The following is a 12,473-nucleotide window of genomic DNA, read 5'->3' as shown; positions in this document are numbered from 1 at the left end:
ACTAAATTATATTCAATTTATCTATTGAATATCAAATTACATTAACGAATTAATAAAAATTTTATTTATCAAATTTACTTTTTTTTCGGGTGGGGGACCACAATCACATGCATAGCACAAAACACCAAACATTCCTTCGTTAAAATACATCTTACCCACATATTAGTATAACTTTTGTTTATCTTTTTAACAAATCACATGGAAAGCACAAACCACCGACCCTTCCGAAAAACGTGATACTATTTTATTCCAGGTTTAATGGCCTCTGTTAGAGGAACACGACTCTCCACAATGGTATGATATTGTCCACTTTGAGCATAAGCTCTCATGGCTTTGCTTTGGGCTTCCCAAAATGCCTCATACCAATGGAGTTAGTATTCTTCACTTATAAACTCATGATCATTCCCTAAATTAGCCGATGTGGGACTTCCATCATCCAACAGTCTCGACATTTACTGTGATATATAGTCACGTTACTTACTCTTAGTAAATACTATTTTCTTTCTTCTAAGACTGAAAGCTATCATAACAACCCAACACGAGTCTTTCCAACATGTTTTGTCACAAGAAAGCACAAAACACGTTTAGCTATAGAATTCATATATTTGAACTACCGAAAAAAGAAAGATGTACCTTATTGATATAGACAATAACTTTCACTTTTTTAAGCCTTTCTTAGGTATCTTTATCTACTAACAAATAAAAAAATTATTAATAAAAAACTTTAAAATTAGAGAAATATTTTTAAAAAAATTAAAATAAAGTATATTTTTTAATTCTTTAAAAAAAGTTTAGAATTCATGCTTTTTAAAATGAGGTGTACTTTTCAAATAATTTAAAAAAAGAAGAAGATAATTTATATAATTTAGCGAAATAATTATTGAACTTCACGAGATAACAGACACGTCAGTCTCAATTGTACGAAAAGCCAGTAATCTTCTGCCATGTAACGACTAGTTTACCCGTGATAGCCGGTCCCCTGTCCCCAACGGTCACTTTTTTGGTTTCCGTCGTCTTCTGTAATTTTTTGTAAACAACTAATAACGTTCAGTTTCTTTCCCTCAAACCTTCCCTTTATATATATTTCACCGTTCACCGTTCTACTTCATTCCGATCCCATTTTTTTGCTTCAAATTTCCGACCATGGAGAAATTTCTTCTGTTTACTGTTCTGATTTTGTTTTCGGCCTTCACCGCCGTCATTCTCGGTTACGATTCGCCGGCCGCCGCCCCAAAACCCACTAAAAAGGCGCATTCTCCGTCTCCGGCGCATTCGCCGGTGGTTTCGCCGCCGACTCACTCAGCATCTCCGTTGACTTCTCCGACTTCTTCTCCACCGGCGAAAACTCCGGCTATTTCTCCGTCCTTGGCGACCCCACCGCCGGTATCTCCTCCAAAGGCTCCGGCTGCTGCGCCTGTTTCTTCGCCGGCGGCTAGTCCGGTAGTGAGTGGAGTTTCTCCGATTTTATCGCCGCCATCTCCCCTGCCTTCCGATGCTTCTCCGGTGACTGCACCGGTCGGAGCTCCAGTGGAACCAGAAATCCCAGCAAACCCAATCACCGGAGGGACTCCTGTGGAGACGCCGTCGATATTTCCGTCGAGTAGCAGCCCGCCAATGTCGACACCGGCGAGCCTAGCACCGGAAACGGCAGAGCTGCCTGGAAAGGACGCGTCGGCGTCAGGGAAGTACAGAATCGGGGCGGAGGTTATTTTGAGTGGGCTTTCTATATGGGCCGTTTGGGCCTTTTGAAATTAGGCCCAATTACCGAATTTGTGTGTGAGAGCTGTTTTTGAACAATTATTTGAGTTTATTGTATTATTTTTTGACAGAATGTATGTGGGGTTCTTATTTTTATTCAAATTTTATATATGAATATATATATTTTATTTTTGGAATTTAAAAAAGCATTCAAATTTTTTTAAATAAAGTTTGTTATTTTAATAAAAATTAAAGTGTTTATCCTAAAATTTTAAAAAAGTTTTATTAATATCAATTTCTTTTTTTTAAAAAAAAGTCGTTATAATTAATATTTTATTAAAAAAAATATCGACATTTTTAACCCGTAATTAACATCCTTAATTATTGTTAAAAAATTAAAATAATGGCATTTCACCCCTAACCACACTTCATCCGCTGATTCTTGAACATTAGTGGGCTCGGACATCCACTTAGTTTCACCCAACCTTCATCCTGGTCATGGATCACCTAGGTTCGGGTCCATAAGCAGTGACAATTGCCCCATGAAGACTTGCTTTCGCTACGGCTCCGGTGGGTTCCCTTAACCAAGCCACTGCCTATGAGTCGTCGGCTCATTCTTCAACAGGCACGCAGTCAGAGTCCTGGTCTCCTTCCACTGCTTGGAAAGCTTACACTTTCATGTTCTATTTCACTCCCCGATGGGGGTTCTTTTCACCCTTCCCTCACGTTACTTCTTCACTATCGGTCACCCAGGAGTATTTAGCCTTGCAAGGAGGTCCTTGTTGATTCACACGAGATTCCACGTGCCCCATGCTACTCGGGTCAGAGCGTAAGCTAGTGATGCTTTCGACTACTGGACTCTCGCCATCTAGGGTGCAGCACTCCACCGCGAAACCATCAGTATATGAAAAAAAAAAATCGTCTATCTACTATTCCTCATAGATGGTCCCAAACATGTTTTTGAAAATTTATAGATATTTTTGAAACGTTCTACTAATAATTTTATCTATTTCCAATTTTTTTAAAAAAATTTAAAGATATTTAAAATTTTAAAATTTTAATAAAAGTTTAAAATATTATTTAAATTTTTAAAAGTTTAAAATCATTTTTGTTTCCAAATTAATTGTAAAACTATTTTTTTAATTTTTTAATTTTTTTTTTAGAATAAAGTTTTTTTTTTATTATTATTAATTTAGCATAAAAGGGAGTATTAGTGGCTCCCCCTTGGAGTTGGATGGGCGGCGAGGCGAAAACTAGAAGGTTGTTGCTGCTACTGTAATGAGGTAAGGGGAGAAATGCTTGAAGTTCTTCTGTGAATTCGATTACTGTTCTTGGTTGTGCTACTGTTTGCCTCTGTTTCATTACGGATGTAGAATTTGTGCTTCATTTTGTCTTTTTTCAAGAGAGGGATTGAAGTTAGGTTAGAGTGTTCTTTACTTAATTGAAAGTTCTTTTCAAACTTTTATAGGTTTTAGGTTTGATAAAATCCAGATTCTCTCTTACTTTTTCTATGATTCGGTTCATAATTCAAGTAGGTTTTGGGTTAGAATGAGCAATAATTTTGAAGGTTTTATGATCCCGTTGAAGCAGACAGCATGATGATCAGCTGTATAAGTAATTTTAGTTGTTCTCTCAATTCTTGTACTTCAATGCACTCATTTATTCAATGTTCATAAGATGTCTTATTATCGATGGTGTGTTATTAGTTTTGTATGGATGCCCGAGAGAAATCCTGTAATTGGCCTTGGCCTTTGGAGATTTGATAAAGGAAATAAGCATTGGCCTTGGCTCTTGTGGAGATCTTTGGTAATTTTATTGATATCTGAACTAGAACTTAGGAGGTTTTGTTTGAGGGCTTATGGACGAACCTTTTACAGATATTCTGCATATCCTTCTGATGATGATGATGATGGAAGATGGAGATTTCTCAGGTTGGATGAGTTTATGTGAAATCCCACGTCTGGTTGGAGAGGGGAACATTGTAAGGGTGTAGAAACCTCTCACTAGTAGACGCGTTTTAAAATCCTTGAGAGGAAGTCCGAAAGGGAAAACTATTCCTAGCGGTGGGCTTGGGGCTGTTACAAATGGTATAGAGCCAGACACCGGGCAGTGTGCTAGCGAGGATATGATAATGTTGAGGATTGTTGGGAGTGAGTCCCGTCCCACATTGGCTAATTTAGGGAATGACTATGGGTTTATAAGTAAAGGAATACATCTCCCTTGGTATGAGGCCTTTTGGGTAAGCACAAAGCAAAGCCATGAGAGTTTATGCTCAAAGTGGACAACATCATACCATTGTGGAGAGTCATGTTCATCTAACATGGTATCAGAGCCATGCCCTAAACTTAGCCATGACAATAGAATCCTCAAATATCGAACAAAGATTGTGAGCTTCTAAAGTGTCAAACAAAGGGTGTACTTTGTTTGAAGGCTCCAGAGAAAGGAATTGAGCCTCGATTAAGGGGAGGCTGTTCAGAGCTCCATAAGCCTCAGAGGAGGCTTATAGTGTACTTTGTTCGAGGGGAAGATTGTTGAGGATTGTTGGAGTGAGTTAACGTGGGATTACTATCCTCAACAAAAGGCAAGGGACAGTCGTGGGGCTGTTTCAAATTCCATAATATTCTGTATTTGAAGTTCATATCAGCATATATCTTGTCTGTGTACAGTCCTTTTGAACTTATAGTTTTGTTTCTCTTGGATATTCATCTATTTGAAGTTGCTTAGGAATGATGGACACGCTGAAACACCGACATATCCTGTTTCTGCAGCCACAGGGATTGCACAAACTGGTTGCTGTCTCTTCTGATCATCATCAAAGTTGGATTAGATGTTCTTTTTTCTCTTTTCCTACTTAGATTCTGGAAGCGTCACAACAGAACTTTGTTCATTTGATTGGGAGGAACACGAACGAACTTTGTTCATTTCTTGCATTGTTTTCAATGACCTATCATACATACCTGTTTTGGAAGAGCTAGTTTTTGATGAATTTGGTTGGCTTGGGCTGTTATAGCTAGTTTTGGAAGAGCTAGTGTGGAAATCTCTCCCTAATAGACGAGTTTTAAAATTGTGAGGCCAACGATGATATATAACGGGCCAAAGCAGATAGACAATATTTACCAATGGTTGGCTTGGGCTGTTATAGTTTTTTCTTTGTTTAGGTTGGATTGAATTTTTGCAAAACTCACAATTTTATTATTATTTGTAGGTTGACATTTTTTTTGGTCGGGTCCTGAAAATAGAGTTACAACCCGTTTCGGTTCAACCTAATGCGTGACCCGAGCTCAAAAATATTAAAATATTAAAAAAAAAATTGTATTTAGGACTATAAGGAGTAAAAAGGATAATTTAGCGAAAATGAGTTTATTTTGATTGATATTTTAACGAGGGTTGAAATTTGAGATATTTATTTGTGTTTGAAGAAGGGAAATGGTATAAAACCGATGGATGGGGGAGCCTCCAAAATCCACACGATTCAATTCCATTTCTATAGGCTTCAAGCTCTCATCCATGGCGACGCTTATCTTAAATCTCTCCCCCAAAACCCTCCATTCTTCCTTCTTCCCCTCGCCATTTCCCTCTCTCTCAAACCCTAGAACTACGGCAACAACAACCCTCACTAACCAAATCAATTTCACCACTCTACGACGACGGCGACGACGACGCATCCTCACCGTCCGATCCTCCGGCGACCGCGACAACAACACCGCCGACGGCCCCGACCGCCTCATCTCTGCCATCTGCTACTTCTACCCGTTCTTCGACGGCGTCCAGTACGGCAAGTACGTTATCACTCAGTACGCTCCCTTTCAGGTTCTGATTCAGCCCTTGGTTCCTGCGATTCGAGTTTTCAAGAGCTTTCCATTCAATGGATTTCTGGTGTTTTTGACTCTATACTTCGTCGTGGTTAGAAACCCTAATTTCAGTCGCTATGTTAGGTTCAATATTATGCAAGCCATTGTTCTTGATGTGCTTTTGATTTTTCCCGATCTTCTGGAGAGGAGCTTCAATCCGAGAGGGGGATTGGGGTTGGATTTGGTGATGAGCTTGGATAGCACTGTGTTTCTGTTTCTTTTGATTTGTTTGATTTATGGGTCATCTTCTTGCTTGTTGGGGCAGGTCCCTAGATTGCCCATTGTTGCTGATGCTGCTGATAGGCAAGTTATGTGAATTCTTCTGAATTATCATTATCATTATTATTATTATTATATTAAGCTTCATTCCTTTGGGATTCTGAATTGTTTCAATATCTGTTGTTGCTGAACACCCTGATGAGGATGAAATGATTCAAGAAGAACATGTTAGAAATCATATTCAGTGCTTCTGGATTTCTTCCTGCTCCTGAAAATGCTCCATTGTTCTCTCTAGGTTTTTCCTTTTAGGCTTCTCCTCGAAGCTTTTAAATTCCTTTGGTAGGAAAAGGTTTCAACACCTTTTATAAGGGTGTGTCGTTCTTCTCCCCAACCGTCATGGGATGTCACAATCCACCCCCTTCAGGGCCCAGCGTCCTTATTGGTCCATCGCCTTTCAGGCTTCTCCTCAAGGCTTTAAAATGCCTTTGGTAGGGAAAGGTTTCCACACCCTCTATAAGGGTGTGTCGTTCTTCTTCCCCCCCCCCCCCCCCCTCCCCCGATCGACGTGGAATATCACAATCCACCCCCTTCAGGGCCCAACGTCCTTACTAGCACATCGCCTTGTGTCTACCCCCTTCGGGGAACAACCTCCTTGCTGGCACATCGCCAGTGTTTGGCTCTAACACCATTTGTAACGGTCCAGGCCCACCGCTATCTGATATTTGTCCTTTTTTGGTTTTCCCTCAAGGCTTTAAAATGCGCATGCTAGAAAAAGATTCCACACTCTTATAAAGGATGTTTCATTCTCCTCTCCAACCGATGTGAGATATCTCATCTTAGGTCTAAGGGTCGAGACAAGGGTTTCTATTGATTGGGTTGGGGATCCGAACAACTCGAATAGAGTTCACAATCCAATTGGATTGCTAGAGTTCTTTTTTTTTTTTTTTTAATTATTTATAAAAATTCTACTTATCCATCGGATGCGGGGAAAGATTTATGATTTGGGGAGGGATGAATGGGAGGGGATGGTTGCAGGGTGGAGAGGGGGATGAATGGGAGGGGATGGTTGCAGGGTGGAGAGGGCCAGTGGAGGCCATGGATGCAGAAAAGATATATGTGTTGGATGAAAGTCCCACATTGGCTAATTTAGGGAATGATCTCGGGTTTATAATCAAGGAATACTATCCCTATTAATATGAGTCCTTTTGGAGAAGTCTAAAGCAAAGGCATGAGAGCTTATGCTCTAAGTGGACAGTGGACAATATCATACCATTGTGGGAGATTCGTGTTCATCTAACAGTATGTGGTGGATGAAGTTGATCGATGTTTGAGAAGCGTATAAATCGGAAGAAAGGTATAAGTCGGTCGATCTTCAATATTCGATACAAATGTTAAATATTATTAATCTTTTTAGAGGTAGAGCAATATTATGTTAGATTATAACTCTATTTTCGGTCCCGTCTGAAAATATGTAAATCAACAAATCAAATCAAATTTTATTTTTTTAAAATTCATCTTACTCAAATTGAAAAAACAAAATTCCTAAATAAAGCGGTAAAATTACCTTTGTTAATTATTTTATTATTATTATTTTTTTTTTTTTCAAAAGATTAGGTTTGTTTTCTTGTAATTTCTTAGTCTTAATTTTTATTTTTTTTAGATAACCATTATTTTTAAGAATAAAAACAAGTTTTAAAAATTTATTTTCTTTAATTTTCCTTTGATTCTAAAAACACTTAAAAAAAACAACTATAGTTGAAATAGTTGATAAAGCTTAATTTTTATTTTACCTAGGAAATCTTTATCACATGTAAAAAAAAAAAATCGAAATCGAGCCCAATTTAAAAATTCTAATCGGGTCATTTGAAGCACAGAATAAAAATGTTGAGTTAAAGTCGATATAGGAAGATTCACCTCCTCGTATGGTGGTAAATATAAAAGAATAATATTTATATAATATTATGCCATAAAGTTAAAATGCAGCCAACTTTATAATAATCATAATTTTATGAAATTAAATGAACTAATATATTTTAAAATATAAATAAAATGAATCACATTTAATGTACCCATATGTGTTCATTTCTTAAATTGGCTAGGCTTTAAAAATTAACTTCAAAACAAAATATAAAATAATGGTCAAACAAAGTTTTGAATTTAAATAATTCTAAAATTAAATAAAAATTATTATTATTAAAGCAAATACAAATATTTAAAAATATATATCATTATTATATTATTTTCTGAGGTTGAAAATTTAAATCTCATCAAAAAGCCACGTGGCATAGTTTGGGCTTAATTTAAGTTATGTCGGCCTAATGATACATAGTTTGGGCTTAATTTAAGTTATGTCGGCCCATTGATACATAGTTTGGGCTGAATTTAAGTTATGTCGGCCCATTGATATGGGCCACATTTGATTCGCTTAAGCCCACGAGTATAATATATATTATATTTCAAAAATAAATTATTATTATTAATTATATTCTATGTATCAATGGACTTTTTATGTATATTTAAGTTTTAAAATGATATTTTAACACACTTAACAAAATTAAACGACAATTTTATCATAAATTTACATATTCTCATCATGCAAATGGGTCACGTTCACTTCTTACTTCTTATATTTATTCATTACATAGCCTTGATTACAAATTGCTATTCTACTTCAAACTCATATCAAAGCTGATTACCGTTTCCCGAGCTCGTCCCGCCACTCCTACCTCCACCATAATATCCGCCCATTGCATCGAACATCCCTGTCGAGGTGTGCCCCAGTGGAAACGCTTGCCCGTATGGTGGCATCATCCCCACTTGTGGCACATAATCCACATTGCGCCTCAAGATCGGCTCAGTACGAACTCGATCACTCTCCGACTCACGGTATCGATTGAGGAACATAGTTAGTGGCTCGATGTAGTCGTCAAAGCCGAGCTTCCCCATAGCCCAAAGGACATCCTCTGCTGTCACTGTCTTGCGTTGCTCCCGTTGGCATCGCTCGTTAGCCTCTCCAGTAATGAAGCTGATGTACTCCGATACACATTCTTGGATGGTCTCCTTGGCATCGTCGGATATCTTGGCATGAGAGGGTAAGATTCGTCGCATGATGCGTATCACATTGGCAATCGGCATGTATTGGTCTTGCTCTCGCACCATGCATTGTTGGCTCTGCTCGTTGTTGGCACCAGTGACCGGCACGTGGCAGGTAGCAGGGGAGTTGCCAGTGGCGGTTGCACCGTTTGTGAGGTGGTGGTTCAACCCTAAAACCAAACGGTTAAACTTTTTAACAGTCACAAAGAAATATAATTAAAAATTAACTTTTTCAAAATAGGACTAAAATTAAAATTTTAAAAACCAAAAAAATTAAGCCCTTAAATAAATACATAAATAATAGTGAAAATTATTAATAATTTATTTTATTAAATTTAAAATAGTGTTTAAAAATAAATCTTTAATAAAAACTCATTAATACACTACCTTTTAAAAAAAATTAAATATGTTTTTTTTAATTAAAAAATGCAAGGAAATTGATAAAAAAAAATAGAAATGGGAGGATGATTATATTTTAAATTATTATTTAATTTAAAAGGTATTTAAAAAATTTTAAGAATAACATTAAAATTTTGGAAAGTTTAAAAATATTTTTAAAAATGGAAGTAAAAACTATTTTTATTAATTTTGTTAACAAATAAAGAAAAATAATTAGGAGAACAGAAAAACAGCCAGCGAATAGAAAGGGTGGCCAGTTGGTAGGCGGTAAGATAACGGCGACAGAGTTATTCACGCGCGCACGCGTCGCATAAGGCGAGTGAGGAAAGGCAACAGAGACAGGTAGTTAGTTCAGTTCTGGAAAATGAAAAGGGCCAAAAAAAAAAAACTTTTTTCTCTCTTTATTATCCACGTCACCAACACGGCCATCTCACTCATCAGATTAAATAAAAAAAATAAAAGATTTAAAACGAAAAAAAAATTAAAAAAAAAAAAACCCCTTCCTCTTCTCGTATATTTTAATTTAATAAATTTATAAAGTGCATTAAATTAAAAAAATTAAAAAAAAATCTATTTTTATGCAAACCCTCTAAGCACATGCAATAATAGACTAATTATCAAACTTCTAAATTAGATAGTGACAGTCTCATTTAATAATTTTAAATTTTTGTACGTCGGTGTGAGTGGACCCCACTCACACTCCTCATTTCTCTCTCCTTCTCTCTCTAAAATTAAAAATTTTAAAAAAAACCTTGAATCTAAAACTATGGGTATGATACATGCAAACATACACCTCTAAACACACTCAAAAATAAATTTTTTTTAAAAAAAACAAACATTTAATGGATTATTATCATTTGATAAAGAAAACCCAAAAAAAAAAAAAAAAACTTTTGAAATTTCCAAAATGTTCCCTCATGAACCCACTCAAGATATTCATGTTTATAGCTTTGATCGTGTAACAATTTAAATTCACCGCTAGTAGATGTTGTTTTCTTTGGGTTTTTTCTTTCAGGTCTTCCCTTCAAGGGTTTTAAAACGCGTAGTCAACACCCTTATAAAAAATATATGGTCCCTCTCCAACCGAGATAAGATTTTAGCATTTTAGTACAGGCATGCAAGAAGAAGATATGAAGAAAAAGAAGAGGAGGGGTAAAAGGGGGAATAGAGAGTTGAAAATACCAGAGGTTGGCTTAGAGTGTTGCCTTCTGTAGCTATGGAACCCATCTCCGCCGCCGCCGCCGCCGCCTCCTCCTGCGGCGGCGGCTGAACTTCCTCCACATTCCATAATTGCCCTTCTAGCTTTTCTCTCTCTGGAAGTGAGAAGGAGAGCAGAGGGTGAATGAAAGAAGTGTCTCTTTGATGGAAAGCATGCAGCGGAGAGATTTATAGAGAAAACAGAGGTCCCATTTGCCTTGTATTCCATTTTAGCCGGTTGCATTCCGGTGTCCGGTCAAATCCCTCTCTTCCTTTCTCACATTGGTAATCACGACCGCCAATTCAATTGCCCTCTCTCTCTCTCTCTCTCTCTTTCTTCTAATTTTATATTATTTTTTATTTATTCTAAATAAATTATTATTATTTCTTCTTTATTTTTATTTTTCTTTTTTGCTTTACATGCACAATAGAGCCTCCATTTCCTTCCAACCAATCATATTTTTTCTTTTTTCTTTTTATAATTTTTTATTAGAGATAAAATTAAGAAAAAAAAAGGATATTATGTAAACAAAATCAAAACCTTTCTTCAAAATCCAAATTAAAATGAAAATTTAAACCTAATTTTAGCTTAAAAAATAATTATTTTTATCAGGGTCCTAAATTTAGACATGAATATTGAATCCCGAGGAGTTTCAGGTGGTCCAAATCTTATTACGTGGAGCGACTGACACCGTTTTAAATTTGAATTACTTTAGCAGTTAAAAGCTGCTCATGTCAGTATTTTTTTTTTCTTTTTGTTTTTTTATTAAAGGAATTGAAAACTTATTCACTGAATGTCTGATACGTGGTTACAAATGAGGTAGATGTCAGATGAGATATAAATAAAATAGATACTTTGTGAGATACAATTGAAGCTGACGCTGAGATAAAAATGAAAATAGATGCTTTGTGGAATACAATTGAATTAGATGCAACGTGGATTACAAATAAAGTACAATCTTCCTCAAAGAGACTCGTAAGGCTTGAACGAACACAATGTGTCGAAAGACTCGAAGTACGAGTCAAACTAATTGCCTCGTTTGACAAACGACATATTAAGTCTGAAAAGAAGAAGAAAAAAAAAAACTTGTATATTGAAGGCCACATATATGAGTGTTTATAGGTGATCCAAATCTTATTATATAGAGTGACTCGGAGTTTCAAATTTGAAAATTTGAATTACTTAAGCGGTTAAAAACGTGTTTATGTTAGTATCTTTTTCCTTTTTGTTTTCTTATTAAAGAAATTGAATCCCAAGTGAGATACAAATGAAGTAGCATCTTCTAAGCCATTAACGAAAACAATGTGTCTGAAAGACTCGAAATACGAGTCAAACTAATTGCCTCGTTTCACAAACGACATTAATTTTGAAAAAAAAAAACTTGTATATTGAATGCCACATATATGAATATTTTCGAGTGATCCAAATCTTATTATGTTGAGTGACGATCTGAGTTTCAAATTTGAATTACTTGAGCGGTTAAAATCGTATTTATGTTTTCTTATTAAAGAAATTGAAAATTTATTTACCGAGCAGATGATACGTGAGATACAAATGAAGTAACGTCTTCCTCATAAAGACTCGTAAGACATTAACGAAAACAATGTGTCCAAAGACTAAAAGTACGATTCAAAACTAATTGCCTCGTTTGACAAAGGACCTATTAAATTTGAAAAAAAAAATATATATATATATATATTAATTGAGAATTTTAAAAAAGGGATGAATGTGTGAAATATTTTGAAAATTCTCTCTTTTTCTTGAGATGTCATAAAAGGAAAGAGAGTGAAGAATTTATTAACTAAAATTTGATGCACTTTATAACACATAATTATGGTATTGGCCAACCTCCCAAATTTAGCTTTATTTATTTATTTATTTATTTATTTATCATTTATTATTATTTTTTTTAATTTTATTCCATTATTTAAATAAATACTTATAGCTAATGAAATAAAAATGAAATATATGATTTTCAAATATAAAGAAATGGTTTAAGGTTATTTTCCAATATA

The 12,473-nt window shown here is 35.6% G+C and overlaps 3 protein-coding genes across 3 annotated transcripts; 2 read left to right on the top strand and 1 right to left on the bottom strand.

Annotated features, from left to right (window-relative positions):
- Positions 1-1,084: 1,084 nt before the first annotated feature.
- LOC111810464 (uncharacterized) lies at positions 1,085-1,854 on the top strand. The gene has a single exon (XM_023697172.2). It carries the CDS (start codon positions 1,144-1,146, stop codon positions 1,747-1,749), a length of 606 nt encoding a protein of 201 aa, XP_023552940.2. The 5' UTR covers positions 1,085-1,143; the 3' UTR covers positions 1,750-1,854.
- Positions 1,855-4,899: 3,045 nt separating this feature from the next.
- On the top strand, positions 4,900-5,929 carry TIC20-V (TIC 20-v-like protein). Its single transcript, XM_087117670.1, has one exon. It carries the CDS (start codon positions 5,143-5,145, stop codon positions 5,863-5,865), a length of 723 nt encoding a protein of 240 aa, XP_086973796.1. The 5' UTR covers positions 4,900-5,142; the 3' UTR covers positions 5,866-5,929.
- A 2,389-nt stretch (positions 5,930-8,318) lies between these two features.
- LOC111810808 (nuclear transcription factor Y subunit B-9) lies at positions 8,319-10,741 on the bottom strand. The gene is made up of 2 exons (XM_023697608.2): positions 10,443-10,741; positions 8,319-9,031 (listed from the first exon to the last, which is right to left on the bottom strand). The coding sequence occupies exons 1-2, from the start codon at positions 10,699-10,701 to the stop codon at positions 8,451-8,453; spliced, it is 840 nt and encodes a 279-aa protein (XP_023553376.2). The 5' UTR covers positions 10,702-10,741; the 3' UTR covers positions 8,319-8,450.
- Positions 10,742-12,473: the final 1,732 nt, after the last annotated feature.

The sequence above is a fragment of the Cucurbita pepo genome, chromosome 14, assembly GCF_057944985.1.
Source record: "Cucurbita pepo subsp. pepo isolate OVF chromosome 14, ASM5794498v1, whole genome shotgun sequence".
Taxonomy (NCBI): Eukaryota; Viridiplantae; Streptophyta; class Magnoliopsida; order Cucurbitales; family Cucurbitaceae; genus Cucurbita; species Cucurbita pepo.
This window is presented reverse-complemented; position numbering and strand designations above follow the sequence as displayed.

Coding starts and splice junctions, on each gene's coding strand:
- LOC111810464 (XM_023697172.2), top strand. CDS start 1,144: ATGGAGAAATTTCTTCTGTTTACTGTTCTGATTTTGTTTTCGGCCTTC.
- TIC20-V (XM_087117670.1), top strand. CDS start 5,143: ATGGGGGAGCCTCCAAAATCCACACGATTCAATTCCATTTCTATAGGC.
- LOC111810808 (XM_023697608.2), bottom strand. CDS start 10,701: ATGCAACCGGCTAAAATGGAATACAAGGCAAATGGGACCTCTGTTTTC. Junction 9,032..10,442: donor ACACTCTAAGCCAACCTCTG/GTATTTTCAACT, acceptor GTTTGGTTTTAG/GGTTGAACCACCACCTCACA.